The 19127-nt window shown below is 43.7% G+C and overlaps 2 protein-coding genes across 3 annotated transcripts; both read right to left on the bottom strand.

The window, feature by feature from the left end:
• Positions 1-626: 626 nt before the first annotated feature.
• LOC308679271 (phospholipase A and acyltransferase 3-like) lies at positions 627-12458 on the bottom strand. Of its 2 annotated transcripts, XM_081346876.1 has the most exons (5): positions 12378-12458; positions 8923-9008; positions 4799-4901; positions 3350-3618; positions 627-2453 (listed from the first exon to the last, which is right to left on the bottom strand). In XM_081346876.1, exons 2-5 carry the CDS (start codon positions 8977-8979, stop codon positions 2352-2354), a joined length of 531 nt encoding a protein of 176 aa, XP_081203002.1. In that variant the 5' UTR covers positions 8980-9008; positions 12378-12458; the 3' UTR covers positions 627-2351. The 2 variants fall into 2 exon arrangements, with proteins under 2 accessions (XP_081203002.1, XP_081203003.1); XM_081346877.1 differs by lacking the exons at positions 8923-9008; positions 12378-12458 and adding an exon at positions 8000-8202.
• A 1112-nt stretch (positions 12459-13570) lies between these two features.
• On the bottom strand, positions 13571-18464 carry LOC308679272 (phospholipase A and acyltransferase 3-like). Its single transcript, XM_081346878.1, has 4 exons — positions 18387-18464; positions 16769-16871; positions 15765-16033; positions 13571-14893 (listed from the first exon to the last, which is right to left on the bottom strand). Exons 1-4 carry the CDS (start codon positions 18414-18416, stop codon positions 14837-14839), a joined length of 459 nt encoding a protein of 152 aa, XP_081203004.1. The 5' UTR covers positions 18417-18464; the 3' UTR covers positions 13571-14836.
• Between the last annotated feature and the right edge of the window lie 663 nt (positions 18465-19127).

Here is a 19127-nt window from a genome sequence, read left to right as displayed (position 1 = left end):
GTAAAGTGAATACGCCTTCCCCGTTGAGTTTGTTTGTCAGAAGGTCGCAAAAGGAGATCACGTGACCCCAGGACACTGCGACCGTCATAAATACGAGTCACTTGCCAAGCTTCTGAATTCAGATCACGTGACCGTGGGGCTCTGCAATAGTCATAAGCGTGAAAACAGACATAAGCCACTTTGTTCAGTGCCGCTGTAACTTCGAACGATCACTAAAGAAATGGTTACAGGTCGGGAACTACCTTCCAAAGCTGTTGTTAATGGATCAACTTTTTCATAAAACAAAAAATGAAAGATCAATCTCCAAGAGTCAGCCTATGGAGATGGTGTTGATGGCTGGGGTCATCTTGAAGACCTCTTTGGGAAGAATCCCTCACCTTTTGTCTTCTCGTGCAATGTCTAGTAGTTGCACTCTTGCAAAGTAAATGAAAGATGCAGTGGAAACGGCAGCCCTGCTGCACTGCAAATTAAACCCTGGTTCTTCGTTTTCCTTGCAAAGTGATCGAAAGTGGCTCCTTCAGACATCCCAGACTTAAGACCTGTGACTAAGAACTGCGTCAAATCCCCCAAAACCCCGCCATGAAGCCCCCGTAATAATTCACAGCTCCTTCAGAAAGCAACCAGGCTCAAAAACTCAAAGCTTTTATTTGCAAGTTTCCTCACGTCAAGTATAAAACATCTTTTAAAAGAGCAGTTTGTTTTTGGAATAAACAAATAAATAAAATCTTCCCCTCAACCATAAAAGAGGCAGATCTATTTTTTGCACGGAAATGGGATGCCTTGTTATGCTGTTGACGTGTGATTAGAGGGAAGTGGATATTTTTTTAATCCTGTATTTCTAGCTAGCAAATAAAAAGCGACTAACTCTGAAATGTTATTTGTTCAAGATTTTACCTCCCGTTGTCCTGCAGGGAACGACGGAATTGTCTGAAATGCAAAACGGAGAGGGATATATATCCATAAGTATTCTCACTTGAGCCACACTGGGGTGGAAAAACTCAAGACAAGCTTTATTTACTTACTAAATTCACGTAAAATAAATAGAATTTATTAAATTTATATTTAAATTTATTTTAAATGTGTACGTTAGTATCATGAGTAACCCTTCTCCGGGGCTAAATAGCTAATCGTGGTGGGAAAATAATTTAGCCACTAATCTCACTAGAAACATCACCCACCAGACTCTGTTTGCTACATGCGTTGGGGGGGGAAGAACGCTGCTAAAAGTTACGTACAAACAGTGGCAGTTAGATAGATTTTGCATGGCGAGAGCTTTGCCTCTTGATCAGAAATTCAAGGATATTTTTTTAAAAAATTAACTAGCAGCTTCTTCAGCCTGAAATGCATTTGTAATAACTTTGGAGGATATTCACGTCTCAAAGGATCTCTCTATACAGTACAGTTAGTCCCCGACTTACAAACAGAATTGAGCCCAAATTTTCCATGGGCAAGACGTTGGTTAAGTGAGTTTTGCCCCATTTTATGACCTTTCTTGCCAAAGTTGTTAAGCGAATCACTGCAGCTGTTGAATTAGTAACGCAGATGTCAAGTGACTTTCCCCCCCCCCCCCCGTTGACTTTGCTGGTCAGAAGGTCACAAAAAGAGATCACGCGAGCCCAGGACACTGCAGCCGTCATAAATACGAGTCAGTTGACAAACAGCTGAATTTTGATCGCGTGACCGTGGGGATGCTGCAACAGTTGTGTGAAAAATGGTCATGTCACTTTTTTCAATGGTGTTGTAACTCTGGGCACTAAACAAATTGTTGTAAATTGAGGACTATCTGTATCTACAGGGCTAAATCCAACACAGGAAGTTTTTAAGAAGAGACTGGACAGCCATTTGTCTGAAATGGTATAGGGTTTCCTGCCTGAGCAGCCTAGATGATCTCCAAGGTCCCTTCCAACTTTATTATTATTATCATCATTATTAAATCAAATTTAGCTATAATCCCGGCTCTGCCTAATTCCTTGACCTTCAATCCACTACCAACTCCACCATCTGTCTGAAGCTTAGCCAGGAATCAAGGGAGGCCAGATGCAAGCCTTAATCTGATGGAAGTTGGTTAATGTTAGCCTTTCCTGGAGGAAGGCAAAATCCATTCACCCTGGATTAAGGGAAGAGTTACTCAAACCCATCTGTGACGCAAAGAAAGCTACGGACGTTAAACTCCCGCCTGGCCGTCAAGGAGAAGATGGGATTTAGAGAAATGGCTGGAAATAACTTTGTTTTCAAACTGGAGATGGTCCAGTTGGTAGAAACTTAGCACACACACACACACACACACACACGCAGGCACACAAACACCAACGAGACGGAGAGCTGTGAGAGAATCTGCTTTTTCCTCATTGTTATTGGTTCTGCTGCTTTTTTCTCCTGACCATGGCCGTGCCGACGCCAACGAACAAGCCAGCCAGGCCCGCGATGGTCGCCCCCACAAAAAAATCCCTGACCTGCCAGACAAAAAGAAAGATGAGGTGCAAAGATTTGCCTTCCCTGCAAAGAAAAGATCATACGTGTTCCGTTAAATCCACCCCACCCGCCGTGTTCCTGATGTGCTAATATGGCGACTGGCAATTTGTCCATCCGTCGAGGAGGGAGAGAAAAGAGCTGGGATTTGGGGGAGGCGGGGGTCTGCTCTGTACGGGTCTGGGGTGCTTCAGGCATCGCTTTGTTCCCCAAAAGAGGATTTTCTTCCTATTGCAAGTCCTCCACTTACAACCAAAATCGAGCCCAAAGTTTCCACCGCTAAGGAAGAGGGTTGTTAAGAGGAGTGTTTGTTTGTGTGTGTGTGTGTGGGGGTGTTATTATTTTATTATTTTTCTTACTATTATTTTTACTTCTTTTATACGGTGTTCCTACATCCGTGTAAGCTGCCTTGAGTCGCCGTGCTCGAGTAGGCAGCCATGTAAATCTCCTAAAATAAATAAATTGAGTTTCCCCCCTGTTTTACGACTGTTCTGGCCACAGATGCTAAGTGAACCAAGTTAGCACGGTTGTTAAATGAATCTGGCTTCCCCATTGGACTTTGCTTGTCACCAAGGTCACATGACCCTGTCTTAAGTACATGCCATTTGCCGAGGGTCTGGATATTGATCATGTGACCCTGGGGATGCTGCAACAGGTTTTTAGGTGTGGAAAACAGTCACAACTTTCACTGCTGTTGTGACTTTGAGTGGTCACTAAGCGAATGGCTGCAAACAGAGGACTACTTGTGTAATAGAGGCAAACTCAGGAAAGTTAAAAAGAGGCGTTTAGACGCAAGAACTCTCCCAAGCCTTTTGAATTTGCCACCACAAAAAAAAAACCACCCAATTTTGTGCAGAAAAGCTCAAAACGAAGCTCTTACTTGATCGCTCCTGGCCACACCGTAGCGCAACTCCGTGACGAAGTGCTCACAATTTTCACTGGTGACTTTATACTCCAGTTCTTGCCCCACTTTCTCTTCCGCCAGCTGGATAATCTTTCGAACAGGCAATGGGGTGTATTTGGAATCGTGTTTGTTGTTGACCCGGTATCGGTCGTTGCCCACCACTTCCAAAAGACGTTCTTTCTTCACCAAGGCCTTGTTGGTGAGGGTGGACATGAGGCTGGCGCAGCCTGCTCCGGCAAGTTCACCTTTTGGGGGGAAAGAAAGAGTCGGACGGTCATTCGTGGAGAGCCAATATGGTCTAGTGCGGACTTGTGGACTTCAATTCCCAGAATTCCCCAGCCAGCCAAGCTGGCTGGGGAATTCTGGGAGTTGATGTCCACAGGTCTTAAAGTTGCCAAGGTTGGATAACCCTGTCCTAGATTATTAGATGTTCTCTGGACATCCTTCTGATATGTAGACTTAACGCTCTTTGCTGAGAATTCTGGGAGTTGAAGTCCATGGGTCTTAAGTTCCCAAGGTGGGACACCCTTGAGAGTGTTTAAGACAGACATGTCAAACTCGCGACGTCACGTGACGTATCGGAGCTTTTTCCCCATTGCCGGCAATGGGGTGGGCATGGTTTTGTAGTGATGCGTCCGGCCCACAGGCCAGCAGTTTGACACCCCTGGTTTAAGACATCAGGCCAGAAACTGGGAGATGGGAACTTCTAGTCTTGCCATAGTCATGAAAGCCAGCTGGCTGACTTTGGGCCAATGACCAGGAGTCTGTGAGTTCTAGTCCCACCTTAAGTATGAAAGCCAGCTGGCTGACTTTGGGCCAATGACCAGGAGTCTGTGAGTTCTAGTCCCACCTTAAGTATGAAAGCCAGCTGGCTGACTTTGGGCCAATGACCAGGAGTCTGTGAGTTCTAGTCCCACCTTAAGTATGAAAGCCAGCTGGCTGACCTTGGGCCAATGACCAGGAGTCTGTGAGTTCTAGTCCCACCTTAAGTATGAAAGCCAGCTGGCTGACTTTGGGCCAATGACCAGGAGTCTGTGAGTTCTAGTCCCACCTTAAGTATGAAAGCCAGCTGGCTGACTTTGGGCCAATGACCAGGAGTCTGTGAGTTCTAGTCCCACCTTAAGTATGAAAGCCAGCTGGCTGACTTTGGGCCAATGACCAGGAGTCTGTGAGTTCTAGTCCCACCTTAAGTATGAAAGCCAGCTGGCTGACTTTGGGCCAATGACCAGGAGTCTGTGAGTTCTAGTCCCACCTTAAGTATGAAAGCCAGCTGGCTGACTTTGGGCCAATGACCAGGACTACCTGTATCCTGTATCCATTGCTAATTTCCCAGGGTTACAATCATGGCTAAAATGCAGAGGTGCAAGCCAAGCTAGACTTTTTGCCTGGTCATTTGGTCACCCCATCCAACAGAGCCTTCCTTACTTGGTGGAGCAAGATGGACCACATAGCCATTCCCCACGTAGATTGCCCAGTGCTGGTAGGCCAAGCGGAAGATTTCTATCAAGTCCCCAAGCTCCAGATCAACCTGTGGATAAAAGAAGACAATCAGGGGCCAAGAGTTGGGATCGCGCGTCAAGTTCCAGTTAAGAAGGTTTATTTGCTCAACAAACTAACCAAGGAGAGAAGCAACCTAGAACTAAGGAGGAAATTCCTAACAGCGAGAAACAATTAACTAGTGGAACAAACAGCCTTCGGAGGTTCTAGGTGCCATTTATCAGAAAAAATATAGCGAGAGCAGGGGGCTGGACTAGATGACCTCCGAGGTCCTTTCCAACTCTGTTACTGTAACTAGTCAACAATACTAAACTGGGGTGCTGGTCAGCGGAAATCAAGACAGATTGGAGTTAAGACAATTCTTGGGGACGCCACGACTCTAGGCTCATGACGTGCTTAGCGCCGCCCTCCCCAGCTCTGCTTGCTCTTCTCCTACTTAGACCAAGTAGAACACATCAATGCAAAACATACAGAAAACCCAGCGGTTTGAAAATAAACCTTCCAGCTAAGGCCATTTGAGAAAGAAAGCAACATCTATAAGAATTAGAAAACAAAAACTCAGTCACCGGATCATCCAGGCTAAAGAAGGGGGGAGCATTCCAGAACAGCGGACAAATGTTTCTTTCATAAAAAGGGCTGCTGCTTTGGGCGCTGACGGAGATGCGTTGAAAACCCATTGTTCCTTAGCACTGCAAATTGCTGTTCCATTGCAGCAACTTTTTTCCTTTCTCTTTTACGGGTTTTGCAGATTGTTTTCCCCCATAAAACGGAGAACGTGTTCCTATCAGCAATTATTTTAACAGTCTCTTGAAGGATCCTAAGTGTTCTTGAAGGATTTTTGCACACCTTATCTGTAAGAAAAGTCTTTTCCCCTAGGCACACAACCCACCCACCCCCATGCAACCGGCTCTTGTTGTGCTTGTTATTACAGATGCTGAATCAATTCCAAGGCTTCTCCTGTGTCCTGCAGGGATCTTTTCTCGTTATTGATTAGTTTTTCCAGCAATTCATTATTTACAACCAGCTAATCCGAAGGAGCACATCATATTAGCTATACAGAATCAGATCCCCCAATTGTGGCTAAAGGTTAGTGTTTCAAAATGTTTGAGCAATCAATTATAAATCCGATGCTTGGGGCCTTTTTGTTTAATGAAGGAAAATAACGTGTAAAACTAACCTTAGGAGATACGTGCACACATGCATACAAATATTCTGCTCAGCTCCCCCAAATGTTGGGCAAACTGTGCTACAGGTAATCCTTGAGTTACGATAGCTTATTTAGTGACTGTTCAAAGTTACAATGGCACTGAAAAAAGTGACAGGGCCATTTTTCACACTGATGACCACTCCAGCCTCCCCGTGGTTGTGTGATCAAAATTCAGATGCTTAGCAACTGACTCATATTTATGATGGTCACAGTCTCCAGTGCTCATCGTTTCAAAGCTGAAGAGGCAGTGCTTGTCCGAGGACGTCTCCGTGGTCATGTGGCCGGCATGACTTAGACGCCAAAGGCGCACGGAACGCTGTTACCTTCCCACTGTAGTGGTCCCTATTTTTCTACTTGCCTTTTTACGTGCTTTCGAACTGCTAGGTTGGCAGAAGCTGGGACGAGTAACAGGCGCTCACTCTGCTACGTGGCACTCGGGATTCGACCCGCCAAACTGCTGACCTTCTGATCGACAAGCTCAATGTCCTAACCCACTGAGCCACCACGTCCCCCATAGTTATTTAGATAAGGTTATTTAGATAAGGTTATTTTCCATGTTTCAGAGTCTACCAGATAGTTACTATCTGCTTCCCTTTGGCAAACATTACATAGTGAAACTGGAAGAATGGCACAACTTTGTCTAAGTCCAATTCACACACACACACACACAAACGCACAAATACTTCCATAAATGACAGCCCAAACGGTGCCCACAAAGCAGAACTTTGGAACAGCCAAAGATTCAGATACTCAAGTACCCAATGCAACCTAAAGAAACTCATTTGTATGCTAAAGAGCTGCGCAGAGACACACAAACACAGCTTCTATTCAACCTCCAGTTCTCCCTTGCTTGCAGCATTGCTGCGCATAAACGGCCCCAAATCTGTGGAAAGAAATGGCTGCATTCACACATTGTCTTTTTGTTTGGTTTCTCAACGGTCTCCCCCATTTCCTGGGTTTCCATGACACTGAATGGCAATAAATTAACCCAAGCCGCTTGGTTTGACCAGATCTAATCAATCCACCCAAATCTTTAAATAAAACAAATCTAACTAACCAATCTAAGCAAAACCATAGCCCTATGTTTTGACCTGACTCACTTAGAATAAACTTAACCGTTCCTTCTTTCCTTCCCTACAACATAACACAATCAAATAAGGATCTTATTCCATACTTCCAACGAAGCAAATAGCAGAATTTTATTCCATATTTCCAGCAAAGCAAAACACAGGTGTTTATGACACCTGCGCAAATCCCCATGGCACATACTTATGCACGCAAGACAAAAGCCCCAGGTATTGTTTTTCCAAATATTTTCATATGATCACAGGGACTGCCTTCTGCCCAGCCTCCTTTAAAATGCCGTTTTAAATAGTTAGAATACAGAAAATAGTTATCTTTTCCATTTTTTTTTAAAAAAAAAGCAATTAAGCTACCCAATGGAATGTCCATCGTAATAATGAACAACCTTAAAGTGAGCCGGGTAAAAAGTTACTTTTTAAAAATCCTATTGATTTTTACTGGCTTTTATGAGAAACAGAAAGATTCTCTTCTGCTTAGTGGAATGTTTGGATGCAACAGCTGTAGGTAAGAAACGTGCTTGCAAACAGGCACAAACATTTGCGCAATTCTTTTTCATGAAATTTTAATTTTAGTTCCAAAGTTAAAATACGAACTTCAAAAGGAAAGGAGAACAAAGCAAAAGCAAAACTGACAAGGAAAAAAAACTGCATATAAAGGAATTTTTTTTTGAAAAAAGCATACACATAGAAGATGGTCCCCCCCGGATTGAATACTGATAAATATATTTCAAGAATTGCCCCCGCTCCCTTGCAAAACAGGTCCACAATTTATGAAATGTATGATTTTTACACAATTTCTGTTTCCTCTCGCCACCCCCTCCTTGCCTTCTGCTCACTTACCTCGTCCATGCTGGAGATCCACGGTTTGTATCTGTGCTCACTGCAGCTTTGAGTTTCTCAGCAACACAGGACACACACAAAAAACCCCCCACAAACACTGTGTCCTTTTGGAAGCTGCCTGAACAGAACTAACAATTTGGAATAGACAGGATAGAAAATGGAACTGGGAGAGCTGAGTCTGCTCCGAAAAGCATCACATGGGGAAAAATTATGCAGTCTAGCAAGGGACAGCTGGCCAATGAAGAAAAACATCTGTGTCATGGGTGTGTAGTTGTTGGGTTTTTTTTTCCTCGGTGTCAAATGTCAGCCCCTAAGCCAGCAACGTTCAGCCATTTTCCTCCAGTTAACCAGGAAAAAACAAATAAAGCTTCATGCTTCCAGTTGGCACCTGGATTAGAAGTTTAGTCTGCAAAAAGAAAGCCATCCAGTTTCGATTTTGCTTATACATATAGTCCTCAACTTACGACACAGTTGGAACTAGGATTTCCATTGCTAAGCAAAGCAATTGTTAAGGGATTCACACCCGGTTTGATGACCTTTGCCCCTGGGGTGAAATGAACCATGCAGTTGTTAAATGAATCGTGAGGCAGTGTCATGTATTTACCACGGTCGCAAAGACCCGGGGTCATGCGACCCCCTTTTGCGACCTTCTATCAAACAATGTCAATGGGGAAGCTGGATTCACTTAACAACCGCGGCAGGCAAGATGGCAAACATGGGGCAAAACTCACTTAACAGCTGTCTTGCTTAATAAGGGAAATTGTCAGCTGAGTTGTCGAGAACTAAATGTACAGTTATAGACCAGCATAATAAAATAATGTGGGTCACTTTGGTGGGGGGGAAAAAAAAGCAGAAAACAGAAACAGGATGTTGTGTAGTCTACACGGTCTTTCTGGATTCATTTATTTAATTTGATAACTCACCAGATTGGAAAGCCGTGATTTGATGGCTTTCGGAATAGGGTTCTTCTTGTGGTCCATATCACTGTGTGCTAACAAACAGCCACGACCTGAGATCAAACCAACATGTCAATACTTCTGATAAGCCAAGAAGAGTCACACCAGTTTGAACCTCTATCTCTTCCAAGCATCTCTATCCGGTCTAAAGCTTTCTCAAAATCGTTTCCAGAATCATAAAACAAAAAAGACAAAAGACCCAATCTGAAACGTATAAAAGAAATGTAAATCTTTTTTGAGGACAGAGCTTGTGAAGCGCTGTTTTCGGTCAAAGCCAACGAATCATGGTTTGATTCTTGTGGGCCATCCAGAGTTACGGAGAGTTGGGCAGCGTACGAGTTTAATACATTATAATTATTACAATTCTTTTTTTTTATTGAAAGGTTTTACAGTACATTTTATTTTCAACAAAACCCCTCCCAACCCCCTCCCCTCTTCCCAACCCTCCCCAACACCTCCCTCCCTCCCCCTCCCCCCTCCCCGACTTCCCAGAGCTAAATACAAGGTATAACAGTAAAAACAATCATAATCTACCATATGCAAACAACAATAACTATTAAATCTGTCGCACTTTAACTCTTATAAAATAACTACAAGCAATATAAATATCACATCAATACTTATTCAAATGCTAAGTGAAACTTTTTAGTCCCATATTTATTCTGGATCTAATCAATCCATTTTTTCCACTCCACAATATATCTCTGTTGCGAATGGTCTTTCAAGTATGCTGAGATCTTTGCCATTTCCGCCAGGTTGGAAACTTTTAAAGTCCATTCTTCTATAGTCGGCAGTTCTTCCTTCTTCCAATATTGCCCTACTATAATTATTATAATTCTTCAGCCAAGCAAGAGAAACCTCCAGCATTATATCTCTCTGTTAACCAAGTCTTAAGCTGCCTTTTGTATTATTATTATTATTATTATCATTATCATTATTATTATCATTATCATTATTATTATTATTATTATTATTATTATTATTATTATTATTATTATTATTATTATTATGTCTATACCTTTGGAAAGCAAAGTCTGATGCTGCAATTTATTGCTTTTTTTCAACCCTACGGCATGGCCCGTCTTGGCAGCCCCAGAGTGTGCCTTGGTGGGCACCCCCGGCTGGTCTCCCTTGGCGTTCACGTGTGGCGCCTGGAGGAGACCGCTTCGTGCTCCTCTCATCGTGGCATGGGGAGGTCTCGCCAGCTGCTTCTCGGTCACACTCGAAGTTTGGGGGCCATGTCCCCCCGAAGCTTGGGTTGGACCCACCAAGGACCTGCTGCTTTTCTGCTTGGCATTGCCTTGCTGACAAGCCACCGGCCTTTTCCCACTGTCCTCTGTCCAACACAGCTTCTTCCCAACTAAATTTGGATGCTCTGTGGACTTGCCAGCGTCCTTCTTCAAGGGGGCCTCGCTGTGAGTGGGGGGCGACCTCCCCTGGAGTCCTTTGGTGGGTGGCTTGGGATCTTTTGAGCCTTCCAGGACCAGCGGCTTATTTGCAGCCTGCTTCTTGCCTGTCGGCAGCCTAACAGGAACGGAGGCTGACGCCTCCATGGTCCCCCCCTTGGCCGGCAGGGTCTTGGGTGGGTGGGCAACCTTCTGGAAGGATCCGCTCTCACAGAACCAAACAAAGAAGTCAGACATAGCACTAGCCAGGCTGGGTCTCCTGTCCCCTGGCCTGGCAGCTGCTGAGGGTCCCCAATGGATTATGACAAGGGTCTTCTCCTGGCAACAGAGACTTATGACCCCCTGCCCCTCCCTTTGGCTTGGCATCCCTGGATTGGACCAGGGTAGTCCCCCCCCCCAGCCTTATAAAAGACGTCAGTGAGGTTAGTCTTGACCTGTGTCCTTAGTTGCTATGTGGTGGGTGGAAATTAAATCAGTGAAGTCAAGAGCTGCTATAAATAATTTAGGGTAGAATAGAATAGAATAGAATAGAATAGAATAGAATAGAATAGAATAGAATAGAATAGAATAGAATAGAATAGAATAGAATAGAATAGAATAGAATAGAATAGAATAGAATAGAATAGAATAGAATAGAATAGAATAGAATATAGAATATAGAATATGAATAGAATATGAATACAGAAATAAGAATAGAATAGAATAGAATAAGAAATAAGAATAGAATAGAATAGAATAGAATAAGAAATAAGAATAGAATAGAATAGAATAAGAAATAAGAATAGAATAGAATAGAATAGAATAGAATAAGAAATAAGAATAGAATAGAATAAGAAATAAGAATAGAATAGAATAAGAAATAAGAATAGAATAGAATAGAATAGAATAGAATAGAATAGAATAGAATAGAATAGAATAGAATAGAATAGAATAGAATAGAATAGAATAGAATATAGAATATAGAATATAGAATATGAATAGAATATGAATACAGAAATAAGAATAGAATAGAATAGAATAAGAAATAAGAATAGAATAGAATAGAATAGAATAGAATAAGAAATAAGAATAGAATAGAATAGAATAAGAAATAAGAATAGAATAGAATAGAATAGAATAGAATAGAATAAGAAATAAGAATAGAATAGAATAAGAAATAAGAATAGAATAGAATAGAATAGAATAGAATAGAATAGAATAGAATAGAATAGAATAGAATAGAATAGAATAGAATAGAATAGAATAAGAAATAAGAATAGAATAGAATAGAATAGAATAGAATAGAATAGAATAGAATAGAATAGAATAGAATAGAATAAGAAATAAGAATAGAATAGAATAAGAAATAAGAATAGAATAGAATAGAATAAGAAATAAGAATAGAATAGAATAGAATAGAATAGAATAGAATAGAATAGAATAGAATAGAATAGAATAGAATAGAATAGAATAGAATAGAATAGAATAAAGAAAATCTGGAAGGGACCTTGGAGGTCTTCAAGTGCAAACTCCTACCCAGGGCACGAGATCTAGCATTCTAGACAAATACTACAAAAAATTAAAATAATAATACAAAAGAAAATAAAAGCACCCGGAAACAACCACGCAAATAAACTTAGAAGAAACAAAAATGGATTGGCCTCCCTACACACAGGCAAACACACACACGCAAACACACAGTAAAAGGATGCCAAATTCCGGCTGCAAAGGAAGCTCAAATTCAGCAACCAAGTCCTGTTCCTTGCTGTTTTGTGTTTTGTTTCCCCCCCCCTTTGTTTCACTTAGGAAAATACACGCAGGTCCTATTTTAGAACTTTCCAGGCTGATGGAGAATCAGATGACAGCAACAAGGGACCTGCTTTGCTCCCCCCCCCAGCCATCCCCCCCACACACACACACAGTTTTTCCACTGCATCTCCCATCCAGAACAACTGAGAAAGCGGCAGGAGACAGGAAATTACACTGAATTAGTCATTTTATTGGGTACGGAGCCCCATAAATAAAAGAGAAGCAAACCTTATTCCGGAAGGGAAGCCAATCGGCAAGTCAGCTGGGATTTTGACACATCAGCTGATAAGACGTTGAAGGGAGGGAATGCGTCAAAGGCAGCCTGGCTCCTCCCTTCTCTGTCCCTGGGAAAAAGCCATTCCCCCCCCCCCCCCGCTTCTGGAAAGCAACTGGGAGTTCAGGGATGGCGTTGCTGCCCCCTGCCGGAGAAATGTGGGTCCACATCTGGTTAACAGCTGCATAGCAAATCTACATAGAACATAGAATCATAGGGTTGGAAGGGACCCTATAACATTCCAGACAAATCTAAAGGGGGGTAACAATAACAATAATAATAATAAGTTGGAAGGGACCTTGGAGGTCATCTGGTCCAACCCCCTGCTCAGGCAGGAAACCCTATACCATTTCAGGCAAATGGCTGTCTAGTCTCTTCTTAAAAACCTCCAGTGTTGGAGCATTCACCACCTCTGGAGGCAGGTTGTTCCACTGGTTAATTGTTCTGTCAGGAAATTTCTCCTCAGTTCTAGGTTGCTTCTCTCCTTAATTAGTTTCCATCCGTTGCTTCTCGTCCTGCCTTCAGGAGCTTTGGAGAAGAGCTTGACTCCCTCTTCTTTGGGGCAGCCCCTGAGATACTGGAAGGCTGCTATCATGTCCCCCCTTGTCCTTCTCTTCATTAAACTACACATACCCAATTCCAGCAACCGTTCCCTATATGGTTTAGCCTCCAGTCCCCCAATCGTCTTTGTTGCTCTTCTCTGCACTCTTTCTAGAGTCTCGACATCTTTGTCAAAGTATTCTCCAAAGCACCAGAGGGAAGGAGGAGAAACAATGGTTGGAAACTGACCAAAGAGAGAAGCAACCTGGAATTAAGGAGAAAGTTCCTAACAGTGAGGACAATTAACCAGTGGAACAGCTGGCCACCAGAAATCGTGGGCGCTCCATCACTGGAGGTTTTTAAGAAGAGATTGGACAGCCATTGGTCTCAGATGGTATAGGTTCTCCTGCCTGAGTGGGGGGCTGGACTAGAAGACCTCCAAGGTCCCTCCCAGCTTCTATTCTATTCTATTCTATTCTGTTCTATTCTATTGTATTTCTATTTCTACTTCTATTCTATTCTGATATTGTTAAAAACCACACATTAAAACTATAAAACTAAACCGATGAATAGTTTGCTAAAGACTCAGATGTCACCAGTGCTGTGCCACCGATCCCAGACGAGGGGGAAGGGAAAGCTTTCCCTGTTGAATTTCTGCCACAACTCATTCACCAATGTACACTGGATCCAAACGGGAGGGGGAGGAGGGGGGAGAATGTAGCCCGAATTTGATAAAAATAAGGAGCAGGAAACCAGATCACACCCACTAAATCAGTGTATTTCAACCTTGGCTCTTTTAAGACATGTGAAGTTGGCTGAGGAATTCTGGGAGTTGAAGTCCACCCGTCTTCAAGTTACTAAGATTAAGAAACACCACCACTTGATAACATACCTAGAAAGAGGGACTAATATATCCAGGATGGGCTGCAAAGGATGAATGCAAAGAATCTTCTCCAAAAATAATTTTGCATTGATATATTTGAGAATGCTAGTAAAGCACATGGTCTTCAGCCTATATGAGGATGTAAATTGAGACCCAACTGGAAACCATTCCCAACCTTTGCAGTTCTCAATCTGCTGATTAGAGCAGAAGTCCAAATATCTCTTCAGGAATGATGGTAATGGGTAGAAATGAAGGTGCAGGATTAGGAGAAAGGAGACCCAGGTTCTAGATCACTTGTGGAGAGCTGCACCCAATGGACATCCCTCACCCAACAGATGTAGCTAGATGTGGAGATGAGACCTTCTCTCTGGGTTGAGATGTGGAGATGTGGAGTTGAGACATCTCCTTGGGGACATCAAATCAACATTAAATTGGATGCTGCTCAGTTCAAAGGTGAAATGTTGTATCAAGAGACCTCAAGGAAAGTTCATGGACCATTCCAGCTGACCATCATACTAGGCCAAGCGTCTGCAACCCTCCTGTTGAGAAGATAGAGGTGGACCATCTGAAATGAAGATGGACCCTCAGAGCTCCAATGTAGCACCCAACCAGATCGAGTCAACACATGGTCCAAGAAAGTATGGAGAAGTTGCACCAGACATTATCTTCATTGGAAGGTAAACTTTTATTTGGAAGTTGTGCTTGAAACTGGCTGTGGAGAGGAGAGCATCAAGCTTAGGCTCTTTTGACAAACTGGTATCTCGAGGGAAAAGAAAAGGCAGAGAGAGAGAGAGAGAGACAGAGAGAGAGAGAGAGAGAGAGAGAGAGAGAGAGAGAGAGAGAGAGAGAGAGAGAGAGAGAGAGAGACAAAAAGAGAGGGAGGAGGCAGAAACATATTAGAGAAAGTGAATTCTTCAGGAGTGTTAGTTGAAGCCAAGATTCTCAGTCATCCAAGTCATAGTTGCTCCAGGCGTTCTCCTTGCTAGATCTTCAGAGTAGCAGGAGTGCCAAAGTTGCTGCCATTGCATACCAGACGGCTTTTGTGACCTGCAAATTGAAGAGATAGACTAGGATCAGCAAAGATCTTCTTTGATTCGAGGAAAGAACATATTACATAATCCCGGAAAAAGGACTGAATTTCCTACAGTTTGATCAAGTTTCCCCAACCTAGAACATATCATCATTTATCATCCTCATCGTTTTAGCCATTGTCTATCCACTGCAGGATGAAGGCCTCTTCCGCATATACCTTGGCCAACGGATCTCTGTGGAAAGTGATAAAATAAAGGTCTGGAGCCAAGCATGAGAACAGGCCAAGGTGAGGAAGGAAGGAAGGAAGGAAGGAAGGAAGGAAGGAAGGAAGGAAGGAAGGAAGGAAGGAAGGAAGGAAGGAAGGAAGGAGGAAGGAATAGTACAATAACAGTTGGAAGGGGCCTTTGAAGTCTTCTAATGCAACCACCCCACTTGAGTAGGAGACCTTATACCATCCTGGATAAAGGGTTGTCCAATCTCTTCTTGAACACCTCCAGTGATGGAGCATCCACAATCTCTGGAGGCAACTTGTTCCATTGATTGTTCTCACCCTCAGGAAATTTCTCCTTAATTCCAGGTTGGATCTCTCTTTACTGATCTTCCACCTGTTACTAATTGTCCTGACCTGTTCAGGTGGAGAATAAGTTAATCCCCTCCCCCAATGGGCGTGGGGGCTAGTTGGGGACTGCATTTCCCAGAATTCCCTGGATCCCAGAGCCAATGCAATTCTGGGAGTTCTAGTTCCAACACAACCGTAGAGCGCCAAGTGAGGTGAGCCTTGTCATCACTCAGGAGAAAGCAGCAGTGCTGGTTAATGCTCTTTGGACAATCCTCTGGAGACTGAGATTGCAAGAAATTTGTCTAAATGTCCAAAAACTGCACTCACCTGATCACAGCGGGATTCACCGTAGCGCAGGCTGTTGGCGAAATGCTCACAATTCCGGCTGGTGATTTTATATTCCACTATTTTGCCCTCCAGCTTCCTAGCCATAGAGACAATCTGATCTTGGGTCCGGACATTGTAGGTGGAGTCATGCTTGTTGCTAACACAGTAGGGATCCTTTCCGACCACAGTGGACACTGGTTCTCTCTTCACCACTGCTCTATTGGCCCAGAGGGACTTCATGCTGGCAGCTCCAGCTCCAGCATATTCACCTTCAGAAGGAAAGGGAGTTTGTGAGAGTCGGGAAAGAGAGGAGGAGGAGGAGGAGGAGGAGGAGGAGGAGGAGGAGGAGAACAATGGGGTCCTTAGTGCTCTCTCAATTTCGCTTTCTTGCAGATGTTTCATTACCTAGCTAGGTAACATCCTCAAGTTAGGAGGGGGGAGGGGTTGTGGAGAGGAGGAGGAGGAGGACTCTGGGGGCCTTGGTGCTCTCTCAGTTTGGTTTTCTTGCAGATGTTTCATTACCCGTAATCCTCAGCTCACTGCCACAACTGGGACCAGCATTTTAATTTCTAATCAGGCCGGTGGTTCACGTGGATCCCTCCTGATTTCGCAAGCACTCTTCGCCACTATGGAGAAGGGAATCATTGCCGTCCTTAAGTGAATCACACGGCCATTAAGCAAATCCAGCTTCCCCAAACTTTATCTAGCCTGTCGGAAGCTGGCTGCGAACATCCACCACAAAAAACCAGGTGCTGCAGCTGTCGTAAATACAGGCTGGCTGTCAAGTGCCTAAATGATGGATCACCTGACTGTGTGGATGCCATGACGGTCCTAAGTGCTAATTTCCTGGCTTGGTTCCTGCTCCATGGGGTTCGTAGGAACTTGGCCAGAAGCGAAGGTGAGGTCTATCCTAAACCCTTGCCCAATACTAACATTCAGTTCAGATACAAATATTCCAATGGGGTTTTGCCGGTCATTTGGCTAGCCCGCCCTGGGTTCCTTACTTGGTGGAGCCAGATGGACAACCTCGCCCAAACCCACATAGACAGCCCAGTGCTGGTATCCCTTCCGGAAAATCTCAATCAGGTCCCCAGGCACCAAGTCCACCTACAAGGAAATGAAGAGCAGGTTCCAGTGGAGAGGAAGCAGTGAGACCCATCCACCCACCCACCCTGCCAGGATCTCCACTAAACCTGCAAACAGATGCAGAACCCAAGTCTACAAGCCATCATGCATGCAACAGGGCAGGAAGCTGAAAAAAAAAAGTTGTGATGTAACCTACTGTAGAATCAAAAGCACGACAGAATAACCAGATTTGGAAGGGACCTCGGAGGTCTTCTAGTCCAACCCCTTAAGAGCATGCTAGGAGATGCCATCCACGCCTTTTTAAAATGGACAAAGATCGTTATTGCATTTCTGGGTCTTTTTTCCACCTCTTCCAATTAAACCCCCCCCACACACACACTTCGGTTCATTTTCTTTCCTTGCAAAAAAAAGATGCGGTAAAATTAGCCCGCAAAGCTGAATTGCAGAAAAAGTAATTGGATGCACCCAGTGGTGGGATTCAAATAGGTGAGCAACCGGTTCTCTGCGTGGATGCCACATCCCGAAGTCGGTTCTGGGCCTGGGCAACAAAAATTTAGTTACCGGTTCTGCCGAACTGGTGCAAACCAGCTGAATCCCACCACCGCATACACCCTCCCTGAAACTCAGCAACCAACATCCTGCCTCCAGAATACATAAGAGATTAAAAAAAAAAAACAAGAATCGGGGCAAAGTTCACCCTGAAAATTGCAATCCAGAGTCCAAAGGGTTCATAAAACACACCCCAACCCCCCCGCACATAGACTAATGCACAAAGCAATTGTAAGGTTTCCCACTTAGCCTCACAGTTGCTCCAGCGTTACTCAGGAATTTAAAAAGAGCCAAAAGAAACTCTGCGAGCTGAGGTTTCAGAGAGCAAACCGCTTTTATTTTGATCAAAATAAGAGTTGGGTGACCCCCACCTCTCTTCTTCGTGGCTGGTAGAGAGAGGAAGGCAACAACAACCAGGAAAGAGATCTTCCACCTTTTATACTTTTCCAGAACAAAAAAGATCAGGTCTTAGTACCAGGCATAAGAAGGCACAAAAAATAATAATTCCTAGATGATGACACATATACACAGCAACACAGGCTCCATCCTTAACTCCTTTCCCCCCTCCCTTTCCCGGGCTCTTATCATGTAAGCAATCCTCTGTATCCAGTGCTTTTTTTGTAAAAGAAAAAGGTGCCGGAACTCACACGTCATACAACCCACCTTGCCTACCCTACATCCAAAAAAGGGGCCGGGACTCCGTTCTGAGCGTTCTATGACAAAAAAAGCCAAGTCTGTGCCTAAAGCATGAAACATTTGCTTTTATATAACTAATTTCCCAATATAAAGCACCTACAAAGCTGCTTGCACACAAATATGTGTGTGTGTGTGTGTGTGTGTGTGTACACACACACACACACACACATATATATATATAAAACAAAGTATCACTACTAATATCAATATTACTAATATCAAGCTTAAGCACAATAAGCAATACTTTTTTCTTTCCGTCTCCATCTTAGCGTTCTGACCCTGTTCACTTACTTCGCCTCTCCAGGATTTTTGGTTGGTCATATTTATGCCAGCTGTGTATATTTTTTTTCCTTCCCGGGAATCTGGACTAAGAAAACCTCTAAGTAATGGAGAAGCTGGGAGCTTTGAAAAGGTCCCGAGCAGGATCTGTTTGGGAGGGGATCCTGCCTGAAGGCTACTTATAGTATTCGTGGAAAGTGAAAGTAAAGCTAGCACAAATGCAGACTTGTATCAAAACAGCCCCACAATAGAAGTTTTACGTGTCACTTCACTTCCACAAGAGCAGTAACAGCTTTTAGTTGTGCTTTCCCAGAAATGTCTCTCTTGACTGTAAAACTGGGGAGCGGGAGCAGGAAAACCGATTTGATTTGGTTTCTATAGCCTATCTCAGGAAACCACTCTGGGAGACTCAAAGTTCAAAAATGCATGTTACAGTTAAAATCTTTAAACCACTTAAACCAGATTAACTTCACGCTGGTCTTTGCCTTGGAGTGCGGAGGAAACAAGACTTTTTGAACTCCGGTGGAGCAAAGGAAATTCTCCTTTTTTGGGTAATCAAGCATGCGTGCAGCTCAACTTGCAAAAGTTGAACTTCATGTGCACGCACGCACAAAGCCCACCACTTGTGTATGTTGAACAGCGCGCGCACACACACACGCACACACAGACGCATGCATGTCAGTCCGCTGCTCACACGGCCTGGTGTTCCTCTCCTCCGCAAAGGCGGGGAACCACCGTCGTACAGAAAAAAGA

The sequence above is a fragment of the Vipera berus genome (genome assembly GCF_964194415.1).
Source record: "Vipera berus genome assembly, contig: HAP1_SCAFFOLD_98, whole genome shotgun sequence".
Lineage (NCBI taxonomy): Eukaryota > Metazoa > Chordata > Lepidosauria > Squamata > Viperidae > Vipera > Vipera berus.
The sequence above is the reverse complement of the archived record's forward strand: the minus strand, read 5'-3'. Positions and strand labels throughout refer to the sequence as shown.

What these genes read in the sequence shown, in the direction of transcription:
- LOC308679271 (XM_081346876.1), bottom strand. Translation starts at nt 8,979, where the DNA reads ATGGACCACAAGAAGAACCCTATTCCGAAAGCCATCAAATCACGGCTT. An exon ending in AATCACGGCTTTCCAATCTG is followed by an intron (nt 4,902 to 8,922) that starts GTGAGTTATCAA and finishes TTTTATCCACAG; the next exon opens with GTTGATCTGGAGCTTGGGGA. An exon ending in GTGTGGCCAGGAGCGATCAA is followed by an intron (nt 2,454 to 3,349) that starts GTAAGAGCTTCG and finishes TTTGTCTGGCAG; the next exon opens with GTCAGGGATTTTTTTGTGGG.
- LOC308679272 (XM_081346878.1), bottom strand. Translation starts at nt 18,416, where the DNA reads ATGACCAACCAAAAATCCTGGAGAGGCGAA. An exon ending in AAAAATCCTGGAGAGGCGAA is followed by an intron (nt 16,872 to 18,386) that starts GTAAGTGAACAG and finishes ATTTCCTTGTAG; the next exon opens with GTGGACTTGGTGCCTGGGGA. An exon ending in GTGAATCCCGCTGTGATCAG is followed by an intron (nt 14,894 to 15,764) that starts GTGAGTGCAGTT and finishes TTCAATTTGCAG; the next exon opens with GTCACAAAAGCCGTCTGGTA.